This window comes from Pecten maximus, unplaced genomic scaffold (assembly GCF_902652985.1).
Source record: "Pecten maximus unplaced genomic scaffold, xPecMax1.1, whole genome shotgun sequence".
NCBI lineage: Eukaryota > Metazoa > Mollusca > Bivalvia > Pectinida > Pectinidae > Pecten > Pecten maximus.
This window is the reverse complement of record NW_022979441.1, coordinates 8,462-30,177: the sequence shown is the minus strand read 5'-3', so window position 1 is coordinate 30,177 and position 21,716 is coordinate 8,462. Positions and strand designations below refer to the sequence as shown.

General features: G+C 37.1%; 1 protein-coding gene across 1 annotated transcript; it reads left to right on the top strand.

Moving 5' to 3' along the window:
• The first annotated feature begins 219 nt into the window (after positions 1 to 219).
• LOC117318643 (caspase-3-like) lies at positions 220 to 21,493 on the top strand. The gene is made up of 5 exons (XM_033873606.1): positions 220 to 513; positions 5,400 to 5,698; positions 8,417 to 8,613; positions 16,106 to 16,229; positions 19,457 to 21,493. Exons 2-5 carry the CDS (start codon positions 5,404 to 5,406, stop codon positions 19,729 to 19,731), a joined length of 891 nt encoding a protein of 296 aa, XP_033729497.1. The 5' UTR covers positions 220 to 513; positions 5,400 to 5,403; the 3' UTR covers positions 19,732 to 21,493.
• The last annotated feature ends 223 nt before the right edge of the window (positions 21,494 to 21,716 follow it).

Below are 21,716 nucleotides of genomic sequence, written 5' to 3'. Positions count from 1 at the left end.
ATAGGAAATAATAAAATAAAGCAGTAAATTCCACAGTACATTTCTGCTATACTTACCTTTAATTTTGGTACACCTGCTTTCCCAACCGTTATATTTTTTTCTGCGTTGAATCTTTGTTTACATCTTGTATGCAAACGAGGTGTAACATACGCCGCTCACAGACAACGTTTTACAGATGCTAGCGTAGTATTCGCGGGTTTCCCGACACAATTAATATAATTATGTGATTCCAAGATCTTCACTGTGGTGTTTTCGAATGTTGACACATTTGATTATCATCATTAACAGTGAAATACTTGTATTATGATCTGAAAACTTGTAACTCTCACGGCGGAAATGACAATTTTCATTGCACATGCGCGCTTGCAATTCTCACGGTACTTGCAAAGTACACGCTACAACGTCATCAGATGTTGTGTAACTAGCTGAAGTGACGGGCGCGACGAGGTGACGGAGATTTAGCCTCTCCCAGAAGTTTAAGCTACCAGAGACTACCCAGTTTAAGAAAAACAGGTATGGTAATGATGTTATGAATATGTTAATATATTAATCGTACTCACAAAACCACTCTGAAAAATGTTAATTATAACATGATCGATAGATGTCGTCCAGTTCTACTTCGTACGAAAACCCCTATTGGAATTAAAACGAAATCGAAAGTAGTTTAAGTACTCACTAAATGTTTATACCTGGTCATCGGATATCTGTAATTAAATGCAGATATTTGTGTTTTAAATACAGATATTTCTATTTTTAATTAACATATCGGTATTTGTTTGATAATAAATTTAGAATTAGTTGTACAGTGTAGGAGAACGATAGTTGTACATTGTAGGAGAACGTACTGTTTATGCATCTCAGAATAAACTAGCCCGAGCTTCCTCTGGCCCTGACAACATGTCTGGTGTATGGGCCCTACACTAGAAATGGTGTCAGTGCCAGAAGAAACTCGCGTTAAGAATAAACAAGAGAGATGATCACTTACAAATAAATACAATTTATTAACTACAAATATACACAATATATACACTCTACAACTTACAACTCTTTCATTCACTCGGTTGATATTTATACTGGATGTAATAACATAAGAAAATTTACAGTTATTCCCGGCCAGCACAAATAATGTCTACCAAGCAGACAAAACGTCTATTCCATATCAACACCATGTGACATATATGCATGAAGACATCTATATAATGATGGAACGTGGTCGTTCCCCAGTCTATGGTTCAATAAACTAAAAGGGCGTTCATCTACCCCATAGCTGCTGGAGCCGCAGCCTGTAAGAAGCTATATATAGCCACTTCGATCCTTATGTGCTATTGCTGCTGCATCTGTAGTATAGTATATAGGTCCGGTGAATGCTCCAGCTGTCTTCCCCACAAATGCATCCACCTCAGGCCATGTATGTTTGGGTTCATGTCCCAAAGTGAGATATATGTTTGGGTCCATGTCCCAAAGTGAGAACCAGACGTCCCAATATTTGATGGTCTTGGCGACTACAGGTACTTGTCCTTCCAAACGACACACATCTTACGTATTGTGGCAGTAACTGTGTGTGAACACTTTTACCTGTACCGCGGTCAATATAATGCTCGAAATCTTTTTTTTTCTTTCTTCTAAATGGTAACGACCAACTTCAACAAGTTAAAGATGATACTATCTATATAAAATACAGATGGTCATTCTCACTACGTTACATGAACATCTAACAACATCCCATTAAGCGGTCACGTCAGGGTGACCTTTTGGTTTAGCCAATCAAATGACTACTTCCAGAATCTTGGAAGTGAATTTTACATGTCCGAATTAGCATGACTAGAGTGCAAAGCTTGTATAATATGTCAATTTGTTTCAAGTCATTTCGTACCACAAAGCATACAGCTATATACATGCTGTGCCGAAATGGTTTGCTTCAGATGCAATCTGTGACGAAATGTTTTGCTTCGACGACATTGCGAAATTAACAATTCGCCCTGAAAGTGAAATACATATACCCACATGTCGGAGGTCATCAGAATGTGACCCCTTATGGGATGTTTTTAGATGTTCATGTAACGTAGTGAGAATGACCATCTAGATTTTAATTATATTGAAGATAATATGATAATCTTCGCTCAATAAATATCGGAACGAAATAACATACTTATAGTAATACAATAAACTACATTAAATACTTACCGGTACTTTGCTAATATACTTTGTGATAAAATACCCCTATTCCACGAAAGTGTTTTACATTTTTGAGCATATCCCTGTGAACTGTCGGCTTTTCACCATGGATGCTTCTAGGGCCGACTGAAGTAATCAGCTCATACGTTGTCCTTTCCTTTGATTGCCATCATCTAGAAACAATATGGCTGAAACAGTAGTGCCCATCTCATCAATCGTCCATTGGCAATTCAGGAGCGCTGAAGATAAATAAGTGGCTAATGATCTGTTTCAAGCAAAAATTCAGTACCATATAAATACTGCTCAAACTTTTGAACAGCCTACACTATGGCAAGACATTTCTTGTTGATCAGTGCATAGGCCCTTTCTCTGGGCAGTTAATTTTTGCTTGCATATGCCACTGGTAGTTTTTCATTGCCATCCATCTGTAGAAATATACCACTCTGGTCCCTGTGTCAGACTCATCTGTCCGAAGTATAAACTCCTGACTTAAATCTGGTTTATCTTTTCAAAATGGTGCTTTCTTCAAAGTGAAGAAAGCTTCTCCTGAGCCTCTCCCCACTCTAACTTGTTAGATAGTCCTTTAAAGTCAGCTCTGTTTGCGGCACTGCAATGACAGAAAAGTTTGCAATAAACTTACTGTAGAATCCTTCTTGGTGGCCAGATAATTCAAATGCTTATAGCATCTGTCTGGGTTCGAATTCCAGCCTGGTTGTTGTATAGTTCCTCTTCTCTTACTTTTAATAACCTTCCCCTACTTAGAAAAATATGTGTTACAATCAATTAATTATTTTGTCTATGTCTCGACTTTTGCCCATTCAGGAATTGCTGACCTCACACACCCATGTTTATATGATCAGAATTTGATGTTCTTGACCATCTTGGAAATAAAAGAAGGCATGAAAATATCTCATGAACGCCTCAGCAAAATTTGTTCAAATTCACACACCATGTCATTTACACCTGACAAGATTTGGGTTTGTATGCTTGGGTTAATCATCCCATGAAGATCCAGGGAAATTCTAAGGCAGGGTCTCCTTGTAGTAGTTAGTGACTACCTCACTGAACAATTAACATACAGGAGGCCATCCAGAGCAATTAGGTAAAGTGTCTTGTCAAAGGACAGTATACAAAGAGACGCAAACTGAAACGGGAAGGAAACATCAAACCACATACTTTGGATCTTCACCTGAGATTACGTAGCCGATGCTCTCTCCGACTGAGCTAGTGTGGCCCCATTAGAACTTGGTGGTCATTGTGGTCAAGTGTCAAAGGTCACACTTGACCACTTTTAAGGAAAAACACACAACTAATTACTGGTAATTATAATTGTATAATTACATGTGTAACCAATTGTACGATGACACGTACATATTTGGTATAAATCTTTTATTGTCCGGTCAGAGACCTAAGACAGTTTAATAAAATACAATTACACTCTTACAAATATTCCTCTAGTACGCATTGTTAGCTCCGTGGTGCGGCGTCCGTCCGTCCGTCCGTCCGTCAGGCGTCAATTTTTTCATTTAAACAACTTCTTCTCAATAAACAAGAGGCCAAAGGATTTTATATTGAGCCTGTAGCATGCTTGGGTGAAGGGCTACAAAGTTTGTTCAAATAAATGACCTTGAACTTCATTCAAGGTCACGTGGGTCAAATAGGTTATAATCTTCAAACGACTTCTTCTCAATAACCAAGAGGCCCAGGAACTTGGTATTGGGTCTGTAGCATCCTTGGATGAACGGCTACAAAGTTGTTTAAATAAGTGACCTTGACCTTCATTCAAGGTCACATGGGTCAAATAGGTTATAATCTTCAAACGACTTCTTCTCAATAACCAATAGGCCCTGGGACTTGATGTTGGGCCTGTAGCATGCTGGGGTGAAGGGCTACAAAACGTGTTCAAATAAATGACCTTGACCTTCATTAAAGGTCACATGGGTCAAATAGGTAATAATCTTCAAACGACTTTTTCTCAATAACCAAGAGGCCCAGGACTTGATATTGGGTCTGTAGCATGCTTGGGTGAAGGGCTACAAGGTGTGTTCAAATAAATGACATTGACCTTCATTCAAGGTCACATGGGTCAAATAGGCTATAATTTTCAAACGACTTCTCAAAAACCAAGAGGTCCAGGGACTTGATATTGGGCCTGTAGCATGCTTGGGTGAAGGGCTACAAAGTTTGTTCAAACAAATGACCTTGAACTTCATTCAAGGTCATATGGGTCAAATAGGCTATAATATTTAAACGACATCTTCTCAATAACCAAGAAGCCCATGGACTTGGTATCGGGTCTGTAGCATGCTTGGATGAAGGGCTACAAAGTTTGTTCAAATAAATGACATTGACCTTCATTCAAGGTCACATGGGTCAAATAGGCTATAATCTTCAAACGACTTCTTCTCAATAACGAAGAGGCCCAGGGACTTAATATTGGGCCTGTAGCATGCTGGGGTAAAGCGCTACCAAGTTTGTTCAAATACATGACCTTTACCTACATTAAGGTCACATGGGTCAAATAGGCTTCAATCTTCAAATGACTTTTTAAATAACCAAGAGGGCCAGGGACTTGATATTAAGCTTGTAGCATGCTTTGGTGAAGGGCTAGCTACCAAGTTTTTTCAAATGAATGACCTTGACCTACATGGTCACAGGGGTGAAATCAGCTTAAATCTGTAAACAATAATTTTGCGATAGCCAAGAGTCTCCGAAATCTGATATTAGGCCAATAGAATGGGCGCATGAAGGACTAGAAAATTTATTGATATGGATAAACCTAGCTTACTATGATATTTGAATAAAGAGGTAATCAGCATAGTATCTGTAGAAATGACCTCAATCAACTTCAAAGTTGCTGTAGAGCCAGGTGAGCGATACAGGCCCATTGGGCCTCTTGTCTTGCAATCTATTATGAATAGATAAAATATGTTAGAAGAATGGAAGAGTGTCTTACCAGGGATCCTGCGAGTGTTACTACTTGCATGTCCATTCACCTGGGCAGGTATCGCAAGAGTGATATATACCTGTAAAGGTAAATGTTGAACAGGTGGCGGGAAATGAAGAATGGGGAGTTTTAGCCAATTGCACGCTCACATGCTCACGATATATGTATTGCTACACCTACCGGTGACCCCATGACCTGAATGTATTATATATACCCAGGTTACACATGTAATACACCTTTTACTTCAATCCCAGATCACTTCATCTTTTTTTTGTAGAGATATGAGTGGAGATGATGCCAGTATTCCAAAAGTCCCTGCAGCAAATGTCAAGTCTTCAAGATATATCCTAGAAGGATATGATCTGTATGTTCTGTTGATTCATGATCAAAGACAGAAGGTTAAATATGTATCGTGTGATGCAGAAGACATGGAAGAAAAGTCAAAAAGTAGGATAAACAATGATTTGGAGCGGCTAAAAGAAATTTTGAAAGAAAAATTTAAACCTGAAATCAAAGAAATTGGTGTAAATGATCAGATGATGATTCCGTGCTTTGAAAAAGAACTACAAAATGTTTGTAAGTATTTCAGATTTATTTTACTGTATAATAGGAATCTTGATTACACAGGGGCATGGGTGTACTATATAATATAGACAGGGGCCGTGTGTATACTGTATAATATAGACAGGGGCCGTGTGTATACTGTATAATATAGACAGGGGCCATGTGTATACTGTATAATATAGACGGGGCCGTGTGTATACTGTATAATATAGACAGGGGCCGTGTGTATACTGTATAATATAGACAGGGGCCGTGTGTATACTGTATAATATAGACAGGGGCCATGTGTATACTGTATAATATAGACGGGGCCGTGTGTATACTGTATATTATAGACAGGGGCCGTGTGAATACTGTATAATATAGACGGGGCCGTGTGTATACTGTATAATATAGATAGGGGCCGTGTGTATACTGTATAATATAGACAGGGGCCGTGGGTATACTGTATAATATAGAAAGGGGCCGTGTGTATACTGTATAATATAGACAGGGGCTGTATGTAACCTGTATAATATAGACAGGGGCCGTGGGTATACTGTATAATATAGACAGGGGCTGTATGTATAATGTATAATAAAGACAGGGGCTGTATGTAAACTGTATAATATAGACAGGGGCCGTGGGTATACTGTATATTATAGACAGGGGCTGTATGTATACTGTATAACATAGACAGGGGCTGTATGTATACTGTATAATATAGACAGGGGCTGTATGTTTACTGTATATTATAGACAGGGGCCGTGTGTATACTGTATAATATAGACAGGGGCTGTATGTATACTGTATAATATAGACAGGGGCTGTATGTATAATGTATATTATAGACAGGGGCCGTGGGTATACTGTATATTATTGACAGGGGCTGTATGTATACTGTTTAATATAGGCAGGGGCTGTATGTATACTGTATAATATAGACAGGGGCCGTATGTATACTGTATAATATAGACAGGGGCCGTGTGTATACTGTATAATATAGACAGGGGCTGTATATATACTGTATAATATAGACAGGGGCTGTAGGTATACTGTATAATATAGACAGGGGCCATGTGTATACTGTATAATATAGACAGGGGCCGTGGGTATACTGTATAATATAGACAGGGGCTGTATGTATACTGTATATTATAGACAGGGGCCGTGTGTATACTGTATATTATAGACAGGGGCCGTGGGTATACTGTATAATAAAGACAGGGGCTGTATGTATACTTAATATTATAGACAGGGGCCGTGTGTATACTGTATAATATAGAGGGGCCGTTTATATACTGTATAATATAGACAGGGGCCGTGGGTATACTGTATAATATAGAAACGGGCCGTGTGTATACTGTATAATATAGACCGCGGCTGTATATGTATACTGTATATTATAGACAGGGGCCGTGTGTATACTGTATAATATAGACAGGGGCCGTATGTATACTGTATAATATAGACAGGGGCTGTATGTATACTGTATATTATAGACAGGGGCCGTATGTATACTGTATAATATAGACAGGGGCCGTGTGTTTACTGTATAATATAGACAGGGGCCGTGGGTATACTGTATAATATAGACAGGGGCTGTATGTATACTGTATATTATAGACAGGGCCGTTGGTATACTGTATGATATAGACAGGGGCTGTACATATACTGTATAATATAGACAGGGGCTGTATGTATACTGTATATTATAGACAGGGGCCATGTGTATACTGTATAATATAGACAGGGGCCGTGTGTATACTGTATATTATAGACAGGGGCCGTATGTATACTGTATAATATAGACAGGGGCTGTATGTATACTGTATAATATAGACAGGGGCCGTGTGTATACTGTATAATATAGACAGGGGCCGTGTGTATACTGTATAATATAGACAGGGGCCGTGTGTATACTGTATAATATAGACAGGGGCTGTGTTTATACTGTATTATATAGACACCAGCTTTTGGATTTTATATTTCTAACTGGTATTTTTTTAAATCAACAAATTAACCGCCAAATAAACGCTAGTTACATGCAGCTTATCTAGTTAGGAGGGGAACATGTCCTACCAGTCAGTTTATCTGTTTACAGCTCGTGTTAATATATGTAGTCTTTATCTAATGACCGCTGAATTCAGTTTTATAAAATGCAAGACATTTCTATTTTAACATCGATATACAGAAATAAAACCAAAATATACTAGAATAGATAACGTGTCATCAAGCATGGCAACAAGGTCACATTATCCCGGTATAGCTCGTATCATTTAAGTATTGTATAGTGTACATGTAGCTGATCTAGTGATATGGTTACATTATCCAACTATAGCTCATTTCATTTAAGTATTATGTACATGTAGCTGATCTAGTGAGGGTTACATTATTCTGCTATAGCTCATTTCATTTAAGCATTATATATATTTAATTCAGATACTAACAGATGCTAAGTTGTGACTTCCATCATATAAAGGGAAACGACAGGTAACATGTCGTCAAGATCAGTTATAGGTCTACAAGTTTGCATAACAAATCAAAATGATAAGAAAATGTACAAAGCGAAGTCAGTGGCGAATAAAATCAGAATAAATTGTAAGAAACATTTTTCCTGTCGAGAACCTAATTGTGGCCTTTGACAAATTATTTCTTCTAATTAAGAGAAATGTATGTATATAAGAGAACAAAAGAAAATAATTAGAAACATATTTTTAGTTTAATGAGAAAACTTTGTCTGTTTTGAAGCTGGAGCCATTAGCACCTGTCCCAATGTTGGAGCGTTCCTCTGTGTATTTCTCGGATTTGGTGGGTCCGAGTATGTTTATCTTGGACGTGAAAAAGAAGAAAAAATTCAGAAAATGGAATTTGCTGCTGTGGTGAAACACTTCAATGGAGAAAATTGTAAATCTTTGGCAATGAAACCAAAAATGTTCTTTGTTCAGGCAAGTATAGGTCCTATAGTGCAGGTACATGTATATTGATATGAAATCTTACCTTTTCTCTTATTTCCAGCAACTTTGTCTTCCCACTTCTCCCCTGACGCTACCTTACTTTTTTCTTTTAGTTGAGCGTTCATCCCAGTGTGGAAGGCTTCGTGCTCTGTCCGTAGGTCGAGTCAATACCAGATTCTATAATAATGATACTTGCTACAACTGCTTGTTCGCTCAGCATTTTTGGGAGTGGGATGACTGGTTTCCCCGTTGTCAGTACAATATGACCGAATTGAATGACCTGTTGGATGTCTTCGGCAGGATGCTTCAGTGAGATAGCACTTCAAAATCGGTATCAGTTCCACGCTATCACAAGGAGAAGAGACTCCAAAGCCTCCCAAAACACACACATTCACCATGCGCATGTACACTTCTCGCACATAGGAGAGGTCGTATAGAATTGATCATATCTAATGTATTATCAAGAAGTAAGTCAATGACAAATACAGACATTTCAGTAGCTATATACCCATCGAGGAACAGACCTTTACTTTCTTCAACGCCAAGGCTTCCACTAGACTTTAAACAGTATGCATTTGATTATCAAAATAAGATTTGAAGTTTGGGACAAAAGGGACAAGTCTATTTCAATTTGTTTTGACCTTTCAGATTTCTAAAAAAAAAAATTGAAGTTTGACATCTGAAATTGCTAAAATTCATATATCAACTTTTTAATCATTAGCAGAGCGTGTTAACTATTTTAATCAATTGATATGCTTTAATGACGTCACAGTTATGTTATGTAATCATCATAATAATTATACAATATTTATTATCATATTGATTAAGGTGTGACGCCCCGTAACGCTCACGACATTAATCGCAGCCAGAAACATGATGTGTACGTGTTGCAGGCAGGTCTAGTGTTTGTCAATCATCACTACGCGCTACCAGGGAATATCTTGCGTTTTTAGCCCACCATCATCAGATGGTGGGCTATTCAAATCGCCCTGCGTCCGTGGTCCGTCGTCCGTCCCTCCGTCCGTCCGTCCGTCCGTCCGTAAACAATTCTTGTTATCGCTATTTCTGAGAAAGTACTGAAGGGATCTTTCTCAAATTTCATATGAAGGTTCCCCTTGGTGCCTAGTTATGCATATTGCGTTTTGAGACCAATCGGAAAACAACATGGCCGACAGGCAGCCATCTTGGATTTTGACCATTGAAGTTTGTTATCGCTATTTCTGAGAAAGTACTGAAGGGATCTTTCTCAAATTTCATATGTAAGTTTCCTTTATTGCCTAGTTATGCATATTGTGTTTTGAGACCAATCGGATAACAACATGGCCGACAGGCAGCCATCTTGGATTTTAACAATTGAAGTTTGTTATCGCTATTTCTGAGAAAGTACTGAAGGGATTCCCTTGTTTGGAAAGTACTGGAGGGATGTCTCAATTTGCACAGATTAGTAAAATGAAGGGAAAAGTAGAGAAAAGATCAATCTGACATGGAACCTATGAAGATCATTCAATGGTGGGCGCCAAGATCCCTCTGGGATCTCTTGTGACAATTGAAGTTTGTTATCGCTATTTCTCAGAAAGTACTAAAGGGATCTTTCTCAAATTTCATATGTAGGTTCCCCTTGGTGCCTAGTTATATGCATATCACATTTTGAGACCTATCGGAAAACAACATGGCCTACAGGCAGCCATATTGGATTTTGACAATTGAAGTTTGTTATTGCTATTTCTCAGAAAGTACTGAAGGGATCTTTCTCAAATTTCATATATAGGTTCCCCTTGGGGCTTAGTTAAGCATATTGCATATTGAGACCAATCGGTAAACAACATGGCCTACAGGCAGCCATCTTGGATTTTGACAATTGAAGTTTGTTATTGCTATTTCTGAGAAGGCAATGAAGGGATCTTTCTCAAATTTCATATGTAGGTTCCCCTCGATGCTAGTTATGCATATTGCATTTTGAGACCAATCGGAAAACAACATTGCCGACAGGCAGCCATCTTGGATTTTGACAATTGAAGTTTGTTATAGCTATTTCTCAGAAAGTACTGAAGGGATCTTTCTCAAACTTTTTTGTAAGTTCCCCTTGGTCTGTTGTTCTGCATATTGCATCTTGGGACCAATAGGAAAACAACATGGCTGACTGGCAGCCATCTTGGATTTTGACAATTGAAGTTTGTTATAGCTATTTATCAGAAATTGCTGAAGGGATCTTTCTGAAATTTCATATGTAGGTTGCCCTCTGTGCCTAGTTATGCATATAGGATTTTGAGACCAGTCAGAAAACAACATGGCTGACTAGCAGCCATCTTGGATTTTGACAATTGAAGTTTGTTATCGCTATTTTACAGAAGGTACTGAAGGGATCTTTCTCAAATTTCATATGTAGGTTCCCCTTGGTCCCTGGTGTTGCATTTTGGGACCAATCCGAAAACAACATGGCCGACAGACAGCCATTATCGCTAAATCTTAAATTTTATATATAGGTTCCCCTTGTTTGAAAAGTACTAGAGGGCTGTTTCTGAATTTACACAGATTAGTAAGACTTAGAGGAAGGGAAAAGTAGAGAAAAGATCAATCTGACATGGAACCTATAAAGATCATTCAATGGTGGGCGCCAAGATCCCTCTGGGATCTCTTGTTTATCCATAAACTATCATTATTTTCTAATGAACCAATCCTATGAGCTGATACTCCGCTACTTGGATGTTTTGTTTCGTTGCCATGTGCTTAGCTTTTCAACAAATGAGACGTTCTGTGACAGCGCACTAATGTAAATAGATGGAAGGCATTATGCCTTTTTTTACGTAGCCATTGATCAACGGTTTGCCGGCACGTGGATTTAATATCGCCGACACAGAAAACATGAGAATTAACAGAGACCTATATACTACTAGTATATAGGTCTCTGGAATTAAGAAACAAAATGTCACGTTAAAAAAAGTAAAATTCCTTCGAAACATACGCTGAAGACTGCACGTGGTACGGCCTTGTGTTTAAGATTAAGACTAAATTAGATTGAAAGATATTATTGTAAATTATATATAGATTGACGAATTCAATGTTTGTTAACATAATAACACATTTACCACATTCTGCCTCACGTGGTAAATCCCTGTGTCTTTGTTTCCCGTTTACGTATTTCAGCGTTCAAATGTACCAACCAAACAAAACATCGCTTGTATCAATGCCATATAGCATCATATGTCACATAACTGTAAACAAATAAGTAAAATCCTTTTTTAAGCAGCTAAAATCATTTATTTCAAAAAAATTCTCTATTTGTGTGGCGGATTATTTGGAATCAATGTCCTTGATAAGGGAGGGAACCTCTACAACAATATAAAACCAAAACACATACAGTCAGAACATTTAAGGGACATAACTCTTACAGAAAATAATCACCGTTAGGTAAGATCAATATTTACGCTGGAAATAAACAGCGGCACACTTATGTATTATAACAATAAATTATCAGATACAATCATAAACCTGTCCTGTAGGTAGGACGAAGAATTGTACTAGCTGACCCTTAGGGTCAAAAAACGAATAACAAATACAGATTTAAAAAATCCAATTTCTCAAAATAACAAGTGAAATGGATGACCAGAAACTCAAAATCCTGAATTAAGTTGTCCTTTGTAGTTTGTTGTGTGTCCATCCATAAGTGAAATCTTACTGGCAGTATCTTGCTCTTTGAGTTTTTAGCCCACCATCATCAGATGGTGGGCTATTCAAATCGCCCTGCGTCCGTGGTCTGTCGTCCGTCCCTCCATCCGTCCGTCCGTAAACAATTCTTGTTATCGCTATTTCTCAGAAAGTACTGAAGGGATCTTTCTTAAATTTCAAATATAGGTTCCCCTTGGTGCCTAGTTATGCATATTGCATTTTGAGACTAATCGGAAAACAACATGGCCGACAGGCAGCCATCTTGGATTTTGACAATTGAAGTTTGTTATTGCTAATTCTCATAATGCACTGAAGGGATCTTTCTCAAATTTCATATGTATGTTCCCCTTGGTGCCTAGTTATGCATATTGCATTTTGAGACCAATCGGAAAACAACATGGCCGACAGGCAGCCATCTTGGATTTTGACTATTGAAGTTTGTTATCGCTATTTCCTAGAAAGCACTAAAGGAATCTTTCTCAAATTTCATATATAGGTTCCCCTTGGTGCTTAGTTATGCATATTGCATTTTGATACCAATTGGAAAACAACATGGCCGACAGGAAGCCATCTTGGATTTTGACAATTGAAGTTTGTTATCGCTATTTCTCAGAAAGTAATGAAGGGATCTTTCTCAAATTTCACATGTAGGTTCCCCTGGGTGCCTTGTTATGCATATTGCATTTTGAGATTAATCGGAAAACAACATGACCGACAGGCAGCCATCTTGGATTTTGACAATTGAAGTTTGTTATCGCTATTTTACAGAAGGTACTGAAGGGATCTTTCTAAAATTTCATATGTAGATTCCCTTTTGTCCCTGATGTTGCATTTTGGGACCAATCCGAAAACAAAATTATCAGCCATTATCACTAAATCTTAAATTTTATATATAGGTTCCCCTTGTTTGAAAAGTACTAGAGGGCTGTTTCTGAATTTACACAGATTCGTAAGACTTAGAGGAAGGGAAAAGTAGTGAAAAGATCAATCTGACATGGAACCTATGAAGATCATTCAATGGTGGGCGCCAAGATCCCTCTGGGATCTCTTGTTTTATGTTGACTCCTTATGTGGGGGTCCTTTAATGTTGACCCCTTATGTGGGCCCCTGATATCAGCTGCTAATATTGGCTCCTTTATAATAACAGCCCCTTTTAATAACCCCTGATATTAGCCCGATTTCGACCCCTTATGTTGATTCCTTAGATCGACTCTTTTGTCGGCTCCTTCTCTTCAGTTGAAGACTAAATGAGCTGATTGTTGCCCAGTGTCAGGATTAGTAGGATCCTTGTGGTCCTAATAGTTGTGTTTGGTCAGTTTTGAGATTCATTAGGAAAAGAAAAAAGGCAACTGGTGGCTGTCTTAACTAGCCATTTGGTGGCCATTGTTAAAGTCAGAGCTGTCACTGGTTCGTTGAGTATGGTATACACTATATAAGTGTAACAGAGCGCAGGATCAATTAAATTTAAATCACCCTGGACCCTGGCTTACTAGTCTTACGCTCAACCGATCGAGCTAAAGAGAAGATCTCTCTAGCCGAGTGGTATATTGCGGCTAGTATTTACCAGGGTAACATACTCCCCCTCCAGGAAAGAACTCGTCCTCGAGTTTCCAGGGGTAACAGCGATGCTTTCGCAAGCAGCGATGAGTATCATTTCCTGTCCCTACATGAGCGCCAATGTAACAGAGCGCAGGATCAATTAAATTTAAATCACTACCTCCGCTAGGGATCGAACCCGGGACCCCTGGCTTACTAGTCTATTGCGGCTAGTATTTACCAGGGTTGCATAAGCTTTGTACCAGTGTAGTCCACAAAGTTCTGGTTGGGCTGTCTTGTGGTACTCTAAATGGAACAGATTTTAGATCTAATAATCAAATAGGAAAACAAAACACAATTTCCTGAATGACTATAAATTAATTTAGATAAAAATTTGGGCAGGAGCATTGGAGATTTAATGTTGTATAAATGGAGGGTGTAGCTCCCTTGGGGCTGGAGGGGGGGGGGGTAAGAGAAATTGAGGTAAATTCTTTAAATTACTACTAGTCCTGAATGACTGAATAGATTTTGATGAAATTTTGACTGGAGCATTTTTGGACTATTGTTGTATAAACAGGGTGTTTGGTTCCCTTGGGACTTGGTGGGCGGGGCCTAATAGGGAGAATTGAGGCAAATCATTTAAATTGCTACTTTTCCTGAATGGCTATATGCATTTTGATGAAATTTGGCCTAGAGCATTATTTGGCAAATGAGACCTAATGCTGTACAAACACCGGGCTGGATGGGCACGGTCCAATATGGGAAATTGAGGTAAACCCTTTAAATCTTTTGAACCATTATTGAGAAAGGCAGTTCAAAATGTAGGGAAATATTTGTAATATATCAGTATGAGAGTGTTTTGCCATGATTACTGAAATATCCAGGTGAGCAATGGAGGCTGTCAGGTCCTCTTGTGTTATGACATGACGAAGTAAAAATTCTTCAGAATTAAACAAGGAGTCAACTGAACAAAGGTCAATATCATTGGGTCAGAGGTCAGGGTCATTGGGTCAAAGGTCAATGTCAACTTTTGTATCTTTTCACTGATGAACATTTTGTCATGATTCTTTGAAGCAATGATGGTCAGGATTAAAAAAAGAGTCAACTGACCAAAGGTCAAGGTCAAATTTTGTATCATTCCGTTGGTGAACATTTTGTGATGACATTAGGAAGCAAGGTTGGTCAAAATGTAACAAGGAGTAAACATGCCAAAGATCCGGGTCACATGGTCAAAGTTCTAATTTTCCCTTCTAATGAACATTTTGTTATGACAATATGAAGCAAAGTTGGTCAGAATGAAATGAAGAGTCAACTGACTTAATGTTAAGATCACTAGGTGAAAGGTCAAGGCCAAATTTGGTATCTTTTCACTGATGAACTGAGCTATCACAGCCCCTCATTGGATTAAAGGTCAAGGTCATTTAGGTCCAAAATTCAAAGACAAAGTGGATCTCTGACTATTACCCTGGCACTTGATGAGGGACATTTTGAAATAAAACAACTCAAAACTAACAAATGAAGATTTCACCAGTATTTACATTTCTGTTAGCCCAGCAAATATGGAGGTGGAAGGAAACAAGAGTCACATCATAGTAAATGTTAAATGTTTATTTTCCTTCTGTGTAATCATTTTCAAAGTCAAAATTACAAATGTCAACTTCAGCTATATGGGCAGATATGTTTTTGATGATTATGGGGGATATATTGCTACAAGACAGATCCCTTACTGACCTGTCAGTGTTCTAGTTATGATATACCAGTGACATATGTCAACTCTTTATTCATTTCACTGTTTAACTTAAAACCCTTAAATGAGATGTTTCTGACAAAGTCATTAAAAGGTTTTTAAGTCGGTGTTGAAACGACATTTTGTGTGTGGATTTCCCACAAAATAGTTATAGAAAGGAGTAATGAAAACTATCCCACAAAAGTAGGTCACCAACAAAGGTAATAAATAGTTTACCAATCAGGTCATCAAAGTAGGTAATAAAAGTAGGTCATCAAAATAGGTCATCAAAGTAGGTCATCAAAGAAAGTCACCAAAGTGGGTCATCAAAGTAGGTCATCAAAGAAAGTCTTCAAAGTAGGTCATCAAATAAAGTCATCAAAGTAGGTCATCAAAGAAAGTCATCAAAGTAAGTCTTTAAAGTAGGTCACCAACCAAGGTAATAAATAGTTTACCAATTAGGTCATCAAAGTAAGTTATCAAAGAGGATACTAAAATCAGGCCATGTATTACGTGATATCGAAATTTCTAAATCAGGAAATCATTTTTTTCTAGGCTGAGACAACCAGCCCTGCATTACCAAGAAGTGGACAACGTAGTGGTAGAGAAGAAGAGGATGGGTTGATCAGGATTCCCATACAAGCAGATATTTTTGTCTATTTTTCCTCAGCACTTGCAGGTAAGTGTAAGGGTCAAGAATATTTTTAGGACTTCTATGACTAAGAATTATTAGATATGTCTAATCCTTTGTCTTTCCTCTTTTTTGTCTATAAACAATAGACAATTTAATTGTCTTCTTAATATAACAGGTAATAATTGGCAAGGCACCATGGCTAATGGTCAACCTAAATTGGTGCCAAATTGTGAATTACAGACACCCCCTCCCCAACTCCCAGGGATCTTAGGGGTGGGGCAAAAAGGGGGATATTCATTTATTAGGTCATCTGACCCGAAGGGTCAGGATGACCTTTAGTCGTTGTGCTTGCTCCGTCATCGTGCGCCATGCGCCATCCACCATGTGTAAACTTTTCAGGTTTCAAAATCCAAGATGGCCACCATGGCATGAGGCATGAGGATGTTAAGAAAGGGGAGTCAACAAAGTGTTGTTATTTTTCGGCCTCGTAGAAACTTTGACATGGCAGCCACAGCAGCCATTTTGTAACATGATTGCGTAAGCATGGTTTTTCTGAACATCACATTTCAAACTTCTTCTCAAATTCCATTGTGGGACTCAGCACTAACTTACCTGAAATGACCCTGAGATGGTCAGGACCAAGTGTTTCTGGTTAGTCCAAAATCCAAAATGGCCGCCATGGCCAACATTGCCACTATACTTGCTCCTGAGTATGTATACTACAATAGTACAAGGGACTTTAGAGTCAGATGACCGTTAGGGCCCTTGGGCCTCTTGTTAGATTTTGGTTTGTATGTCAGTCCATCTATCACACTTTGTTTCTGTGCAATAAATGAAAAAAAAATGTAAATGGATTTTCTTAAAACTTGGTAACAAGGTTAAATGTCTTAAGGGCATGGTTAAGTTTGATTGCAAGTTTTGCCTGACTATATTTAACAGAGTTATAGTCCTTTGATTTATGAAAAACATTGTTATATGCTGTTAAATAACTCTCCCCAATATTTTCTGAAAGTCTTCAAACTTCCTGATAGAGTTTGGTAATGGCAGATGAGAAGAGACGTCTTGCAATGGTGTTATATGTCAGGAAAGCGCGGAATATAAATTCCACAAATTTGCTTGTTTGAGCATCATTTGTTGGATTGCTAGTGAAAATAATGCAAACTTGGTCAGAATTATCAGTATGTGATGGCAGATTGATGGTTATGCAAATGTTGGCCCTGACTGAACCCCAGGGGCTGATGAACGGGGCCGAAATGGGTCAAGTTGTTTAAATATATTAGAAGTCAGATGATCATTTAAGGGCCAATGAGCCTCTTGTTTAAATTCATTTATTCAGCTTTAGAGTCATTTCCCTGAAAAACTTGATGTGCATTTTTTCACATAATCATCATAGATCCTATGACATTAATATTTGCACTATAGAATCTCGTACACTAAGATGTACACCTGATTATATTTTATGCTTGGCTGACAGAGCAAAAACATATGTCATGGGAAATGTATTATAAACAGGAATATGACATTGCATTGGAAGTATGTTATAAACAGGAATATGACATTACATTGGAAGTATGTTATAAACAGGAATATGACATTACATTGGAAATGTGTTATAAGCAGGAATATGACATTACATTGGAAGTATGTTATAAACAGGAATATGACATTACATTGGAAGTATGTTATAAGCAGGAATATGACATTAAATGGGAACTGTGTTTTAAGCAGGAATATGACATTACATGGGAACTGTGCTATAAACAGGAATATGGCATTACATGGGAACTGTGTTATAAACAGGAATATGACATTACATTGGAAATATGTTATAAACAGGAATATAACATTACATGGGAACTGTGTTATAAACAGGAATATGACATTACATGGGAACTGTGTTATAAGCAGGAATATGACATTACATTGGAAATATGTTATAAACAGGAATATGACATTACATGGGAACTGTGTTATAAGCAGGAATATGACATTACATTGGAAATATGTTATAAACAGGAATATGACATTACATGGGAACTGTGTTATAAGCAGGAATATGACAATACATTGGAAATATGTTATAAGCAGGAATATGACATTACATGGTAAATGTGTTATAAACAGGAATATGACATTACATGGGAACTGTGTTATAAACAGGAATATGACATTACATTGGAAATATGTTATAAACAGGAATATGACATTACATGGGAAATGTGTCATAAACAGGAATATGACATTACATTGGAAATATGTTATAAGCAGGAATATGACATTACATGGTAAATGTGTTATAAACATGAATATGACATTACATGGGAACTGTGTTATAAACAGGAATATGACATTTAATGGGAACTGTGTTATAAACAGGAATATGACATTACATGGGAACTGTGTTATAAGCAGGAATATGACATTACATGGGAACTGTGTTATAAGCAGGAATATGACATTACATTGGAAATATGTTATAAGCAGGAATATGACATTACATGGGAACTGTGTAATAAGCAGGAATATGACATTACATTGGAAATATGTTATAAGCAGGAATATGACATTACATGGTAAATGTGTTATAAACAGGAATATGACATTACATGGGAACTGTGTTATAAACAGGAATATGACATTACATTGGAAATATGTTATAAACAGGAATATGACATTACATGGGAAATGTGTCATAAACAGGAATATGACATTACATGGAAAATTTACTGTACACAAAAATGTGATATTAGATAGGAAATGAGTTAAGTAATCTGACCTAAGGGTCAAGATAATCTATAGTGCTTTGTCATTGAGCTCTGTGTGCAAACTATCTCTTTCAAAAAGCTGCTCAAAACTAGATTAGAACCAAATTTGGTGTGAAACGTCATTGGTGAAGGGCAATCAGAATAGATGTAAATGAGGTTGGTTCAATGCCTAGGGACAGAATGGTTGGGTAATAAGCCATTTCAACCAGATATCACTGACAGATGGGCAATAACATTTACTTAATTAAGTAAGGTTTGTTTGTGACCCAGGCCAGTGCTAAATAGAAAATATGTTATTAAGAGAAACATGACATTAAATAGGAAATGTGTTATCAAGAGAAACATGTCATTATATGGGAAATGTGTTACTAAGAGAAACATGTTATCAAATTATAGAAATTTACAGAAATACGTGATCTCACCTGTTTGTTTCACTAACATTTGTATACTTTACTAAACAATAATGTGTACAACTGGAATTCATAGTGTTGTTAAAATTAATTGCAGGAGAATTTTGGAATGAAGTTCCGGTGACTGACACAGATAAGGACAATGTGATGTCCAGGTTTGTGAGGTTGTTGTGTTGTGAACTAAAAGAATTAAAACCTAGTTCCAGTATCGAGATACAAAAGATGGTGATCAGAATCAATTTTCAGATCCAAGAGGCAAAATTTATATACAAACCACCTGAAGGTGTAGATTTTTTACCACTTGTGACAAGTCAGCTGACAAAAGATCTTTTTCTGGCTGATTTCATGGAAAACCCAAAAGCGAATGTATAAGACTCTTACATAGGTTAGCATGCTTTCAAATAACTGCAGGATCCATATAAGAAATGATCACTGTATTGCAGGTGAGCGATTCGGGCCCATTAGGCCCTTGTAATGATTAGTTAATTGTGATCTCTTAATACTTTGCAAAAATCACTGCAAAATTAGGAATACCAAATGTACTTACAATCAACCAAAGCAGCTTAATATATACAAATATTGTCTCCTCAATGTGAAAGAAAAAAAGTGTTGTTAACTCTTCCATCAGTTAATTTTTGTACGATTTTATCATTATCCTATATAACTATGTACAATGATGATTTTGTTCAATTTTATTGTTAACTTTTACAACTTTGTACATTTAATCATTATCCGATATACCTAAATATGTACAATGATGATTTTGTACAATTTTGTAAGATTTTTAGGTCACCTGTGACCATCAAGTGACCTTTATAACTATGTACAATGATGATTTTGTTCAATTTTATTGTTAACTTTTACAACTTTGTACATTTAATCATTATCCGATATACCTAAATATGTACAATGATGATTTTGTATAATTTTGTAAGATTTTTAGGTCACCTGTGACCATCAAGTGACCTTTATAACTATGTACAATGATGATTTTGTTCAATTTTATTGTTAACTTTTACAACTTTGTACATTTAATCATTATCCGATATACCTAAATATGTACAATGATGATTTTGTACAATTTTGTATGATTTTTAGGTCACCTGTGACCATCAAGTGACCTTTTCCAACTGCCTTTTGTCTGTCATCCATCCATAAACATTTTACATTTTCAACTTCTTCTCCAAAACCACTGAACCAAATTCAATGAAATTTAGCAGGGAACTTCCATGGCCAAAGGTCAACCAAAATTGAGGGACGGGACCAAAAGGGGTTGAATTGTCTAAATTTTCAAAAATCTTCTTCTCAACTCCCAGATATGGTAGAATCAAATACTCTTCACAGATAGAAAGGTCTAAAGGTCCTTTACCAAAATTGTGAATTTCATGACCTCGGGTCTCACATTTCCCCCTGGGGAGGGGGTAAATTTTACTACAGTTTATATACGATAAATCACAATTTTGAGCATTATTTGTTCCAATTGCCATTAGAAATAATATAAACTTGGTTAGAATTATCAGTATGGGATGCCTGTTGTAAATGACATGTATATTGGTACTGGCTGACAACCAGGGGCTTATTGGCGGGGCCAAAAAGGGTCAAATTAACTGAAATGTCAAGAAACTTCTCAAGATGTAAATAAGGTAGAATCAAATACTCTTCATAGATGGAAGGGTCTTAAGGTGCTTTACGAAAATTGTGAATTTAATGACCCTGGGGTCTCACATTTGCCCCGGGGAGGGGTGTAAACTAAACTATAGTTTATATAGGGAAATCAAATATTTTGACTATCATTTGTTTGATTTCTATTGGAATTCATTCTAACTTTGTTAACATTATCAGCGTTGGATGACACATTGATGGTATGCACATGTTGGCCCTGACTGACCCCTTGGGCTGATGGGTGGTGCCAAAAAGGGTCAATTAAATTAAAACTCATATGACAGTTAATTAAGGCCAATTAACAGGGCCTCTATTGTTATAACTTTTACAGCTTTGTACAATTTTATCATTATCCTATCACTTACAACGATGATTTTGTACGATTTTATCAGTATTCTATAAAACTATGTATAATGATCATTTCTTCAATATAAAAGTTGCTCAATTGTTAATAAAGTTTACTAAGAACCATGATTGAGTTGAGATTTTTTTAATCAGATAAAATTTGCAATAATATGATATTTTGTTTTGAAATCGGTCTTTCCATGACTTGTCCAAAAATAAAGGGGCTCTAGGGATCACAGCACTGGTCCTGTTTCGAGTTACATGTACATGAGGGCTATAAAGTCTTTTCTGATGTTTGACCTTGTTTGACCTAATGAACTTGTAAGGTCACCAAGTTCAAAATAAAACTC